Source organism: Carassius auratus, chromosome 30, assembly GCF_003368295.1.
Source record: "Carassius auratus strain Wakin chromosome 30, ASM336829v1, whole genome shotgun sequence".
NCBI classification, from domain to species: Eukaryota; Metazoa; Chordata; class Actinopteri; order Cypriniformes; family Cyprinidae; genus Carassius; species Carassius auratus.
The window spans coordinates 28,387,991-28,402,213 of record NC_039272.1 but is presented as its reverse complement, the minus strand read 5'-3'; the positions used below and the strand labels follow the sequence as shown (position 1 = coordinate 28,402,213).

The window sequence follows — 14,223 nt, the reverse complement described above, 5'->3', positions numbered from 1 at the left end:
TTACACTATAACTCAAAAAACCTAGTGTTACATTCTTTGGGAGCACTTCCTCCTCAAACTCCAGAATCACAAGCTCACTGTCCTTCCTCACTCCCTCCCGAGTTATCTGCATCCTTCGGACACCTTTTAGATATCCTCCTTTAAGATTTGCTTTGATTTCCTCCATTGTAACCCCGACTGGTACCCCCCATATCACTCCCTTACTCCACATGTTTCCTTTTTCAATTTGACTTGTACTTATTACTTTAAACCTCCCAATTTCTTTAATCCTTCCAGCCCGCTCTCTCTGTTCTTCATTTTTACAACCGATCATTAGATTACCATCTCTCAAAACCTTGGCTACTATAATATCCCCGATCTGGTTTCTCAATACAGTTGTTAATTTCACCGGACTTATTGACAAAATTCCCCTCTCCTCACCAAATCTCAATATGATTTTAAACTCTAGTCCTTCCATACCATTATCGTTTATTACTTTCCCATAATCCTCATTAATCCTTGCCCTCTTTGTACTGATCCCAGCAAAAGTATTTCCTCTTTTGTCCCTCTTTTTTTTTTACCATCTTGACTTATATCCATACCCCCCTCACTATCACCCATATCAGTCCACTCTGACCCATTCTCAACATAGTTGTGCCTACCTGCTGCCTTCTCCCTCTTGTCCATTTTTAGTTGACCTCTTTCCAAACTCCCACTTCCATACACTCCTTTCTCCCAGGATCATCCCCAACCAGCGTTTCCTGTAGCAGGTCGCGCCAATTTTTGACGCTTTGTGTAAACGTCACCTTCGCCTTCCTCCACACAGAAACCCTCAAACAGCAGCTAGCAGCGTCGTTTTGGTTCCAGCCGTTTTCGACGCAGCTCTCGCCTTCACTCGTCTGTATTGAATGAGGAAGAGAAGCGCGCGCATGCAATCCGCCTACAGAAGCCCTGAGGCATTACCAATAGATCGACGAATAATCAACCAATAGAAGGATCAGAATTATCTACATTACACTTCTCAATATTACTCGTCTAGTTTTTAACAGTGACAACCTTAATACAGTTTTTAACTTTGACAACCTTAAAATGTATTCTAATATAACCATTAATATAACAGACTATAGTAAACCTATTGTAAATTAGATGAGATAGAAACACTTGTCACACAGGCGCCAGTAATCACACAGACACCAGATGCCGGACACATTCACGTTTCGATGGTTGAGATGACATCTCTTTCCTGCTATATTGTTAAACCGAGTAATTTTAATTACATGTCTGTTTTATTTATTAGATAACGCGACACAAACTTACAAACTTGACAGAAGGAAAGTGTGTGTGTGTGTGTGTGTGTGTGTTAATTGACATAGCTTGAGAAATTAAGCTTGACAAAAATAAAAGATCTATCCATGGCAATAGTCTAAATTTAGACTAGTCGTAGATTAGAGTAATTAACTTAATAAATTAAAAACAAATAACGCTTTTTCAACGCTGTTTTTTTTTTTTTTTTTAAAGACTAAAAGCAAATAAAATCGTATAGGCCTACATCATTTAAAAAGTACAAATTGATCTTATGTTTAAACGGATATAAAGTTTTCACTAATTAAGGACTGATGTATATATATTAAAAACTACTTAGTTTAATTATTTTAACATTTAAATCTATTTGATGCTGCTATCACGCCTACAGCGGGGCAGTCTCTATCGCTGGAGGCGTGGTTTATTTCCGGAGCATTCCCAAGCATCATTCTGAGTGTGTCTGCGGTGCTGTGAGGATGACTCAACGGAGATGCCTTAACATCTCCTTAACATCACTTTGCTGACTCTAACTCTCTGTCAGTAACAGTCTCGATTTTTAAAATGGTAGTTAGTGGTAAAGTACAACGTAGATTTGACAAGTATCTTGTCTGATGGATTTTATTTTAAATCAGCGTAATGCCTACCATCTTTTTTTTACATTGTTTTTACAACTTTTTCTAACATTGTGACAAAACGCCAAATTTTCTGGTTTGTATCCTTACTTTACATTTGTTTCTTTTTTCAGTTTGAGGTAAGGTACACATCCTATAAAATTCTATAATCTAGTTTTCTTTCTTTTCTAGCTGGTAAAAAACCTTAAAAGTTTTTAAATTGTAATGCTACAAGCTCTCACATCTTTTTCACGTGTTGCTTCACGAAACATATATGATAGTTTTTGACTTGTTTAGTTGTTTTAGATAAATAACCAGTAACCTAGCTTTCTTTTTATTTCATTTCTTACAACTTTAACAACGTTTTACACTTTTCCAACTACGAAAATGATCATTACATCGTTTCCATTTCGTATGTGTGTCTAACCTTTTTCTTGAAATGCACTGTGTACTTAAAACCTTAATAAAAACTTCCCTTACACCATTTTCATGATTTCACCCTTTTCAGAGTTTAAAAAAAGCACATAGAGCCCAACACATTTTCCCCTCCCTCACCGAAATTCCTTCTTAGGTTCATAAGTTCATATTTAGGTCACTGGGGTGTACAGGGAGGGGAGGGGGTGTACAAACAGGTGTCCAGAACAGATGGCTTTTATGACCCTCATCAATCAAATTTTGAGAGGTAAGGTGCACGAGATCCTCTCTGTTGGGTTAAAGCTGCTGGGTTGCCTCGTTGGGTTGTTTCAGGCCAGCGCTGAGTTATTTAACACGCCTTGAAGATGTTTAAATTGCTCCCCAACTGTCATTTTGGAAGAACAACGGGGCAAAGCCACACATGTGAAATAACATAATGTGCTCGTGAGCATGTCTTACACGCTCATAACTTTTGACTAAAAAATAACACCATATAATCCCTATTGAAAGTATTTAGGATGTGCTGGAGTTGACATTGTTTAAACAACATTATGCAACATCACAACATTTATTTCCATTAAGAATTTTTTCTTTGGCTATTTTATTGAATGGGAGAGTCTAGCCACTCCGTAAAGTTTACTCCAGCACATTCTCAAGACAATCAGTAGAGTTAAGCTCAGGACTGGTGATCAATTCATACATGAAAATGATTCCTTGTGCTCACTGAACCACTATTTCAGAAATTGAGCCTGATGAATTTTGTTGTTGTCATGCTGGAATGTGTACATTGGTACGTCCTCCAACATGGTTGTTTAAGAAATGAAAAGCTACAAACTGCATCAGTTTGGGCTAAAAGAAAAATTGCCAAACATGCAATAATACAGAAACATAAAAATAACTGCAATAATCATTCAATTCTAGACTTTTCAGTATTTGCTTATTTAAATCCAAGTAGTGACTTTTTTTTTTGACCAGACAGTGTACATTTGAATGAGTCTACATATCCAACATTTCAGAGTTTGTAAACAATGTACCCTTAACATTTCTCAATCTGACACTGTGACTGGCATTGGAACAATATTCATTCTCTTTGTGTTTAACTTAAGCTACACAACGAAGCTCAAGTGCATGTTTGAAGAAAATCCTTGATACAAACAAAGCGGTAACCAAAGAAATCTTAAGTAATGACAATTGACATTTTGACATTAATTGACAATAATGACATTTTTGAGATGTCAAATGTTTGTACTTGAGTCAATTTAAGTGTTAAACGTTTAAAATGCAGAATGTTCCTTTCTACTCGTGTACTCCTAACATGTAATTAAATATGCATGAAAAGTGTGGTTGTGCAGAGACCCTCAACCCCTAAGCCTTATGGCATTTTCTCTGGTCATTGTCCTAATGTTCTAAATTATTGCATGTCACAGATTTTTTTTTTATCTATATATTTTTTCCAATTTTAACCCTAACCCTGGGTACATCTTGTTAATTAAGATTACTTATTACCTAAAATATACATTTACTTATGTTGACATAAGGACATTTTAAAATAAAGTGTAAACGAATATGGTAGTAATAAAGAACAAAGATATGTACAGTATCAAAGTATCATCTGAGTACAATGGTACTCCCTTTTATCAGGTATTTTAATTTAAAACATTTTTGACATCTTAAAACATATTTTGCACAGGAATGCTTCCTCCTCCTTTTGTCCCAGATCCTAAGATGATGCCAAATACATTGATGATGTAGGAGCAATCAGCACTATCAAAGGTGTTGTTATTGACAACAAATAAAATTAATTCTATAATGAGTTTGCAACTGAGAATTTACCAATTCCTTGGCAGGAGGAGATGATTGAGACAGGTGTGTTTGGGGAGCTTAATGTCTGGGGAAAAAATGGAAAACTCCCCAACGATCTGGATCCCAACTATGTGGAAGCAAAGGGAGGGGGAAGTGTTCTACTGTGAACTAGAAAAATAAATGAATAAACTTGTGGGCACAATGACTCATGGTGAACAACAAAGGCATGTTGCTTAATGTGCCTTTAATGCTTAATGTGAAGAATGCTTGTGTAACTTAGAAGGTCTCCCTATGTATGTAGTGGGATTTATTTTTTCCTTAAAAATGTTGATAAAAAGTAAGCAAATCACCCCAAGTTATGACATTTTTTTTAAACAAAACTTTCTGATAGCTGAATTATTGTAATATGAGGTAAAATTACTTATAATGTTATGTTTGTACGTTTACAGTTTCATGAGGGAATTTTTGGTCATGGAGGATGTTAGCATTAAAAGAGGAATTAAATCTAGTAAATGGAAAATAAAGGAACTGAAAAAGTAACGCATATCGGCTTATATTTCATAGAGGAAGTGAGATCCTTGTTTACTTTTATGGTTAAAATATATATTTTCCAGACATTTCAGAAGATATTCTGTTTACTGTTTGTCAACACATTGATTTTTGGGGGATTTATAATACATTTAATTGTAAAGATGTCTTGTTAAACTTGACTATAACAATAAAATATTTTAATGCATGAAAGGCGAGTCATGTGCTTTTATGGTAAGTCTGGAATCAGCTGCCTTGCTGAAATATTGAACTGGAAGTTTATATTATAACTTCATTATATGTTACAATGCTTAAAGAAATTAGCTAAATAGATTTTGCATCATACAGAAAATCTAATAATCTTTCTAATCAAAGTAACACTGTATTATCTTATTATCTTACATCTACAGGATATTTCACTTACATACAACAACCCATTTTGTGTGGTGACCTACTTCCCTTTTAAGCCATGTGAGGGACCAGAGGACAAGATCTGAAAGAAGAAATGACCTTCATTAGTGACATTTATTAACAACACTCATAACAGCTTTGCTCACAATGATAGCACACCGGGGGAGTGAAATTATTTCTTTACATATTGTGTGTAGCAGCTTTGAATGCTCAATGTAAGGTAAATGAGCTGCTTTTCTTGTTTTTTTTTTGTTGTTTTTTTATTTTGATATGACAAGAGAACAGAGCGTGACAACACAGGCTTCACTGACCAAGAAGACACTAAATTGTTGATTATGAAATCAGCACAATCATGGATTGTGGATCAGTTGATGCGTTTTGCACTTTAATATCAGTGCATCCATGTGTCTCCGGATTTTGATCTGTAAATCTTTCTCACTTGGACATGAAAATTATTTTGGAGCTTCAAATCATGGATAAGTCAATCCGTAACACATCCAATGGAAAACCTACCATTCCACCAAAACCAAACCTTAATGCTTCACACCAGTCAAGGCACTTTGGTCCCTCTAGCAGTGTGGCTCAAGCTTTGCGTAACTTTGAAAAAGGAACGGGCAAGCAAACAGCAGTAAACAACAATAAAGTGAGAAGATACTCTGAAAATATAAGCCAAGATGGAAGGTCTGTGGTAGTTGGAACTAGATTGTCATGTCCACCCAGGGCAAAGGACCAAGCAGAGAAAATATCTTCAGTTTCTAGACTGAGGGAAACAAATCTTCAACTGGCAGTAGATGATGTGGATGTTGGTCGATCAGGTAGTGAACATTTTGGAATCTGTTTCTAACATATATTTTCTCTATTCTGTATATGCCTAAATATGAAATAATGCTGAAAAAGTGATTGTTTTACATTGTGTTTGCTATTACTTGATGTAGGATCATGTTATGTTTATATCACATGATGGAGTTTTAGAGCCATTAAAATAAAACCATATAAAGCCAATATAAATCCAAAAAGTACAGGAATTGCTTGTAAAATGTTTTTAGATTTTCTAAAGTTTTTTTTTTTTTTTTTTTGTTATTTAAAAGAAATGTGTGTTTGTCTTTGACGCAAATGCAGACAAACTTGAAAGCAGGATCAACATGTCATGTGCAGTGAATTGCCTGCTGAGAGAATGAAACCGTTGGAATTTAAGAGATTTTAATTTTGTTTGCTTTTGTATAGCATTAAATTTTAAATTGATGTCCAATGTTAAAAGTGGGTCTTAAAGTCATTACAATTCACAGTAAAGTGAAATCAATTAAGGGCCACTGGCTTCGCGCATTGTAGAAGGCAACTGATCACAAACCCCTGCCCCTTTCCATAGTCAGTAATTAAATATTTTGGCTAATCAGATTATGTTCTCACCTACCAAAAAGGATGCAGAACTATCAGATTAATACACTATACACTGTTTAATACACTATACCATTTTACCCTCACAAAAACTAAAATGTGGGGAGAAAAATGTAGATTCTTTCTGAGCCTGCTGATAAGCTTTAGTAAAGCACCTGGCTACTCTTCTTTCCCTCAGCTCCTGATGGCAGTGAAGTAAATAATGTGAGTGGCACCTTAGAGAATCATCAGGGCTCAACTGCACCACCTACCCACTCAGAGGAGAAACACTGTCATTGCCTCTGCCATCTTCAAAGGCCTGGTATGAAACTAATCTGGGTTCCTCTACATGAGGAGAAAAATAACATGGATACTGCAATTGAAAAGAATCACAAACATCGAAACATAGGAGGTCAGATAAATGAGCATGTTTTACACCTAACCAGCAATGACGTCAGATGGCGACTGAACAGCCGATCTTCCAATTCAAAACCCCAAGCATTGCCTCCATGTATAAATTGCCAAAGCTTCCTGCTTCACCACAGCCCTAACAAATTAGCAGGGAATGGATTTGCATATGCTTATAAATCATTTCAAAGCCATTCAAAACCCCCTTTACCACCAAGGACTTATCAGTCATCTGAGTATCAAAATACCCAGCAGTATGCACAGCTAGAACACACAGATGATCATATATATTTGGATATTTTGCCATCAAATGACAATAAAGTTACCCCTCCAGCTGTCCCCCCTCGACCTCCCCCACAACTTCCTCTACATCCTCAAAATACAAAAAAACGGTCTTCCCACCCAGTGCTGGCATGTGTAGTTTCTCTTCGAGGCGGCGGGCCACCAATCAGAAACACCAGCAAAAGAGAGAATGGAAAATCGTCTCGCCACATATCTATGTCAAACCCAACAGGTGAGTGCTAAATAATTTCCAGATACTGCTTTTTTACTAAAGTACAGCACACAAAGCAGTTTCAACAGAGAGAAAAATAAGTTATATTTTAACTTATGCTCTTTTTCAAAATATTGGCAGAGATTTTGCCAAGTATCTTCTTGGAATAACGTCTTATCCTAACATTAAATTTTTTTCAAATAAACGTAGTCTCTTAATAAACATAGTTCTAAACCTAAACAGTAAGACCCTAACCTCCTGACCCTACCCTAATGTTGATCCAGGAACCTCTATCAATTATGAATATATATTTAAATTATCTGCTTTGAAATATTTTAATCAGAAAAAAAAAGATGTCTAGATTTTTTTAAATGCTTCATGTTTGTTTTTTTAGGTAAGAGCTATGAAAATGGTGATTTTGAAGACTGGGAGTCTATTGACACAGAAGCGTAAGTTAACAGCATCAAAAAGTTGACCTTTGCTACTGTTAAAAAATGCACAAATTACCCAATGATTTTTAGAGGGGTCAAAGAATTTCTATCAGTAATTTTCATCCTGTAGGTTGTTGTTGTGTGCTGCTCCTAGACTGGTACATTAAAGACATTGTAAGGAAAACACTACAGATTTTCACACAATATCAAAATCCTTTAATGAAATGACTGTTTATATTTGTTGATGTATGCTCAAATACATCTTTACTAATGGGAAGTGAGACAGTCTGTAGATATATTTCTAACTCCTCACATTATCAGGACTTCCATTTGTGACCGTCTTTTTAGTCCACTTTGAAAATGAGCATTTGTGGTTACTGAAATGTGCTTAAATGTAATATGAATGCATATTTTTTATGACCCCCACAACTATTTATTCTGATTCCTTTTTACTGTATTTCAACATCAACAAGTAGTAGGCTAATCATTTGATTTACATTTCCTCTTTCCCTGAAATATAAAACCTGACATACCCAGAGGTTATATTTTTGACTCACTAATAGCCGGAAAGGGTGGTCAAAACTAAAATATGTGGTGAGAATGCCCTTTTTTTGTCTCCCAGCATATCCAGAGTTTTTTTTTTTCTACCTGACCAATGACATTTAAAAAATTTCAGTCTTTTCATTAGGCCTTATCTGTGACAGATATTCACTTGAGCACAGTATTGTGTGGCCAGATTAAACTGTTTTGAGTTTCTTACAGGCTGTGTGACAAAACAGCAAGCCCACGGAGAATCTCCAGTGACTGGGAGCCAAACAGCGACTATGGTGAGATAATTAAGTGAATGTATAACACACAAACATAGGAAAGCTTTCATCCATTTTAGATGTCTAAAACCAACAGTTTTAATTATTAAAAATTAAAAATTATTTCTGGTTTTATTATTAAATTTCAAAGTAGATTTTGGAGCAGGATTAAATGAAAATCAGGTGCAATAACATTTATTTGGATCTTTTGCTGTTCAACAAGGATTCTCAAAAACAATATGTCATCCTCAGAACCTCTATATCAGATCTACCAGGCAAAGGTCCTGAAAGAAGCCAGTCAGATCCAGTCTGATAGTCCTAATTGCAACAGGAGGAGTGTTAGTGAAACCCTGGGTCTTGAGGGTCCCGGAGGGTTTGCAGTGGTTGGCACCCGATTCAAGAGAGGCCCTGAAGAGATTACACTCTGGCAGGATTTACCAGTGGTCGAGGAAAGTGGAGTGTTACATAAACTCACTCGCACTGAAAAACAGAGACAAGAGGTGAGGGTAATAGTTTACCACTATTAGAAAAAACTTTACCACTATTGGAAATAACATATTTCTTTGCTAAATTCAGCTGTATTACATATTTTTATTTTAAATCTTATGTGTGTTTTTAGAGCATGTTTGAGGTCCTCACCTCTGAGGCCTCCTACCTGCGCTCCCTGCGTGTTCTGAAGGATAATTTCTTGGGGTCACGCGAACTCAGTGAGACTCTGGTCATTCATGATAGGAGGGTCCTCTTCTCCAACCTCTTGCAGGTCTATGAAGTCAGCGAGAGGTGAGAAAGAGAGACAAGTTCAAGAGCATGACACATGAAAGAAAAATCTATTCTGTTATAATTTATTTACTCTCAGCCAAATCAGTACTATCCCACAGGCATGAATACACATCTCTGTTGTTCTTAGGTTTATAGGGGATCTGCTGAAGCGAGTAGATGAGAGTGTGGTGATATCTGATGTGTGTGACATAATTTATGAGCACTCAGAGAATCATTTCTCAGTCTTTATTGATTATGTTCGAAATCAGCAGTACCAAGAGAAAACCTACAGCAGACTGATGTGAGACTTTTACCCATACCTAAAAATAATAGTAATAATAATAATAATAATTTTAATGTAAAACATTTTCAAAATGCATAAAATACATTTTATATTACATTTACTTTTGGAGTTGGGTGACCAAAAACAGAAATATACATAATATTAGTAATAATTAAACAGTGTGTAAACATGTTGCTTATGTGTATGTGTGGTACTGGCAGGGAGAGTAACAGAGATTTTTCTCTTGTGATGAGGCGGCTAGAGTCATCTCCACTTTGTAAACGTCTGCCCTTCACATCCTTTATGCTTCTGCCTTTCCAACGAATCACCCGCATCAAAATCCTTATACAGGTGAGATACACACTCCTAATGTTCTCAAAAAATACCTATTCCTCAAAATTTTCTAGTGAATGTGAAATGAATAAGAAAATAGCAATTGGATTAATTTAAACTTTTTGTAGAATATTCAAAAGCGGACTGCAAAGGGCACAAAAGAGGAGGAAACAGCTTCAAAGGCCCTGGCTTCAGTCTCCAAGGTACAATAAAAAAAAAAACATATAGACATTGATCCTTGAGTTTGAGTGACAGAGTGCTGATGTTTAGTATAACAGCAGTAAAACATTTTAGCATTTGCTACTTAGAATTTAAGTACACAACACAATTACTTTTGCTCATCTGACATTGCTTTGAATATAAATGTGTTCTAAATACAAAATCTGATTGGGAGTCACATTCAAATCTGTTTTACAATGGGTCAGTGACATAAAAATAAAGAAGATACTTTTAAAAACCTAGTTTAAAACACCTATACCAAGCTCTTAAAAATGTACTCTTTCTATTTATGTTAATTTCATCTGGTTTTGAAAAACGTGTTGTGTAATGTCAAGTATAACAAAATCACATGCACAATAAAAATTTTTTTTTGATTCTTGACAAGTGGGACAAAAAACGGTGCAAAATTGAAAAAGTAAAACCTTGTACTCAGACAAATGAAACAAAATTTTTGAACTTACATGTACTAAGCTACAGAGCTAGGCTTTGATGCAACCTCCTAACTTTTCCCTTTTTTACAAAATGTGCTTTTTTACCTTGCCATCACTTATTCTCCAGTCAAGCAGTCAAGAAGTTTTTAACATTTTCATAGCAGTTTAACACATTCTCCTAGCAGACAGAATGCATTTTCACACGTGACCAACAATTCCTCAACAAATATAAAATATCATCATTCTGACGGAGATGACATAGAACTGACAGAGTTTGTATTCCATTAGCCTCAGTACCGCCGCTCCCTATATGCAGAGTACGTCTCGGTTACGTATGTAACCCCTCGTTCCCTGAAGGAAGGAATGTTACGTCAGTGATTGACGAGTTGGGATCTCGCTAATCGCTTTAACAAAACAAGCCAATGAATGTTGGCATGCAAGATTTGCATAGCGCACCCTGCCCTGCAGTGGGGGTATATAAGGAGAGCGCGAGCAGTCGGAGACAGTGTGCCCCGTACTGTGGCAACGTAACATAACGTCTCCGTTCCCTCCTCCAGGGAACGAGGGTTACATAACATAACAGGGAACAATGTTCAACGTTACATCAGTGATTGACAAATTCGGATCCATATGGAAAACGCCACTATTGCTGACCCGCTCCAGTGCCCTGCGAAAGATCCTTCCTCAGATGAATACGCCAAGGAGAGGCTGTCATGAGGAGCATCAGCTCTGGGAACCAAGTCTGACTGGACCAGTATGGTGCTACTAAGCGGACCTGCTCCTTGCCCTGCCTGACCTAGCACAGCGTCTGTGTGAGAAGGCTCACTGGGGGAAACACATACTTGCGTAGACCCCGAGGCCAGCTGTGTGCCAGCGCATCCGTGCCGAGAAGCCAATGCTGAAGCGGTCTCATGAGAAGCAATCTTAATGGCATGACAGCAGCAATGAATGCCATATGCCCCAGGAGCCTCTGAAACTGTTTCAGTGGAACTGCCTTCATGCCCCAAAATGACTCCAGGCAGTCCAGCATCAACTGAGCACACTCTGTCGAGAGACGTGCTGTCAGGTCGACCGAGTCCAACTCGACACAGAGAAGAGATCATCTGCACAGGGGAGAGTTTTCTCTTTTCCCAGTTGACCTGAAGCCCAAACTGGCCGAAGGTGGCTGAATACCATGTTTCTCTGTTCGCACAACTGAGCTTGGGACTGGGCCAATATTAGCCGAAGTAGTTGAGAATGCGAATGTCTGCTTCCCTCAAGTGGACGAGGTCCGCCTCCATGACCTTGGTGAAGACATGAGGCGACAGGGACAGCCCGAAGGGGAGGACTGATATTCCCGCCCCTCGTACGCAAAGCGGAGAAACGTCCTGTCTCAGGGGAGAATCGGGACATGAAAGTACATGTCCTTCACGAGATCGCTGCAAATCAATCTCGTGGACGAACACATAGAAAGATATGCTTCTGCATTAACATCCTGAACAGGAGATTGTGAAGGGCCTGGTTCGGAATGCTCAGGTCCAGGATTGGCCGTGACCCACCGCGTTTCTTGGGTACAATGAAGTATGGGCTGTAAAACCTCAACTTCATATCGGCTGGAGGAACCGGCTCTATCGCATCCTTCACCGGCAGGACCACAATTTCTGCTCGCAAGACGGGAGTATCTTTGTCCAACACAGAGGTGAACCACGTCCCTGTACTTGGGATGACGCTGGGTGAACTTCATTGCATAGCTGAGTCTGATGGTTCTCGTGAGCCAGCGTGATGGTCTGGGCTAGCCAGGCCCCCAGAGGCCGAACGAGCAGAACTAGGGGAACCACTGACATACCACTGCAGTGGGGCAGCGAGGCGGAGCACAGGGAACTGACACGGAAGGCACAGCATCCCGGAGTGGGTATTTTGTCACGCTGTCTAGTCTCTGTTTCCCTGGGTGTCCACTAGTGGGCTCACTTCCCCTTAGGCACTTCACCGTAGGCACTATAATTCCTCTAGTCTTGTCCTGTCATCACAGTAATTGCACTCCTGTTAATTGCACCAGGTGCAGTCACTTTATTGTCATTAGCCTCCCTATAAATACCAGTTTTTTTCTGTTGTTTGTATGGAGTCCTTACCCTACGTGTATCCAGCCTTCTCGTCCTCCGAGATTCTTCCTTGTCTTCTCGTCCTCCGAGTTCCCATTCTGTTCCCTTTCCGGTTCCCTCCTTTGTTTATTTGTTTGTTTGCTTTGGACTGCTGTTTTGGTTTTGACCTTGGCTTGTTTTTGGATTACGTTTTGGATTACCCCATTTAATAAATACCTGCAATTGGATCTCTCTCTCTCCCTGTGTCTCTCTGGTACACGATCATCACAGAAGGACTCCATCACTTGAGATCCAGCGGTATGTCTGTTCATATTTCCTCCCCAGTCACCAAATGGTTTCGAGGGTACCCACCTGGTCGTGTTTCGTGGGACCAGGGGAGGTCGCTGGGTATGTCGGAATGAGTGGTCGAGAGGAGGTTCGGCCTCACTCTCCACTCTGGCCCCCGTCGACCCTGGGTTCGGGAGGAACGGATGGGAGCCACCGTCTCACCATTGTGGACGGAGAGGGGAAAGGAGACGCAAGTCTGCCGAGCCAGTGCCGCTGCACAAGATGGCCGCCAGCTCAGTGCCACTGCACAAGATGGCTCCCAGCCCAGCCTGCTGCGCCAAATGGCCGCCGACCCAGCGCCATTGCACAGGATGGCCGCCAACCCAGCACCACGAGGCAAGATGGAGGCCAGCCCAACACCACAGCACAAGATGACCTCCAGTCCAGTGCCACGAGGCAAGATCGACGCCAGCCCAGCGCCACCGCGCAGAATGGCCACAGGTCCAGTGACACTGCACAAGATGGTCGTCAACCCGGCGCCACGAGGCAAGATGGACGCCAGCACAGCGCCACAGTATAAAGTGGTCATCAACCCAGCGCCACGATGCAAGATGGCCGCCAACTCAGCGCCAATGCCCAAGATGGCCGCTGATACATTTTTGGATTATTTCTCCATGCTGTCAAAAATCCCAGAGATTCCCAGGAGTGTTCACGTCACGTCTGCTGATCCAGAGACTGTTCACATCACATCTGCTGAGCCAGCACCACAGTACAAGATGGCCACCAACCCAGCGCCACTGCACAAGGTGGCCGCCAGCACGGAGCCACTGCAGAGGATGGCAGCTACAGTGGGCTTTGCTGAGTTGAGTCAGGTTCCGTTGACTGTCCAGAGTTGAGTCAGGTTCCGGTTGACCTTCCAGAGTCGAGTCATATTCCCGTTGACCCTCCAGAGTTGAGTCAGGTTCCCGTTTACCCTCCAGAGTTGAGTCAGGTTCCCGTTTACCCTCCAGAGTTGAGTCAGGTTCCGGTTGACCCTCCAGAGTCGAGTCATATTCCCGTTGACCCTCCAGAGTTGAGTCAGGTTTCCGTTGACCCTCCAGAGTTGAGTCAGGTTCCAGTTGACCCTTCAGAGTTGAGACAGGTTCCAGTTGACTATCCAGAGTCGAGTCAGATTCTTGTTGACCTTCCAGAGTCGAGTCAGGTGCCCGTTGACTTTCCAGAGTTGAGTCAGGTTATGGTTGACCCTCCAAAGTCGAGTCAGATGCTCGTGGACCCTCCAGAGTCGAGTCAGGT

General features: G+C 39.9%; 1 protein-coding gene across 4 annotated transcripts in view; it reads left to right on the top strand.

Annotated features, from left to right (window-relative positions):
- The first annotated feature begins 5,084 nt into the window (after positions 1–5,084).
- LOC113049863 (rho guanine nucleotide exchange factor 15-like) overlaps positions 5,085–14,223 on the top strand; it is a 28,628-nt gene continuing 19,489 nt past the window's right edge. For 2 of the 4 annotated variants that reach the window (XM_026212559.1, XM_026212556.1), the window contains exons 1-9: positions 5,086–5,863; positions 6,622–7,344; positions 7,718–7,772; positions 8,517–8,581; positions 8,813–9,060; positions 9,180–9,340; positions 9,468–9,620; positions 9,824–9,953; positions 10,064–10,138. In XM_026212559.1, coding sequence (XP_026068344.1) covers positions 5,494–5,863; positions 6,622–7,344; positions 7,718–7,772; positions 8,517–8,581; positions 8,813–9,060; positions 9,180–9,340; positions 9,468–9,620; positions 9,824–9,953; positions 10,064–10,138 — 1,980 coding nt within the window. In that variant the 5' untranslated portion in view covers positions 5,086–5,493. Of the gene's footprint in view, positions 5,864–6,621; positions 7,345–7,717; positions 7,773–8,516; positions 8,582–8,812; positions 9,061–9,179; positions 9,341–9,467; positions 9,621–9,823; positions 9,954–10,063; positions 10,139–14,223 lie in introns of all 4 variants that reach the window. The other 2 variants (XM_026212557.1, XM_026212558.1) reach the window with 2 other exon arrangements.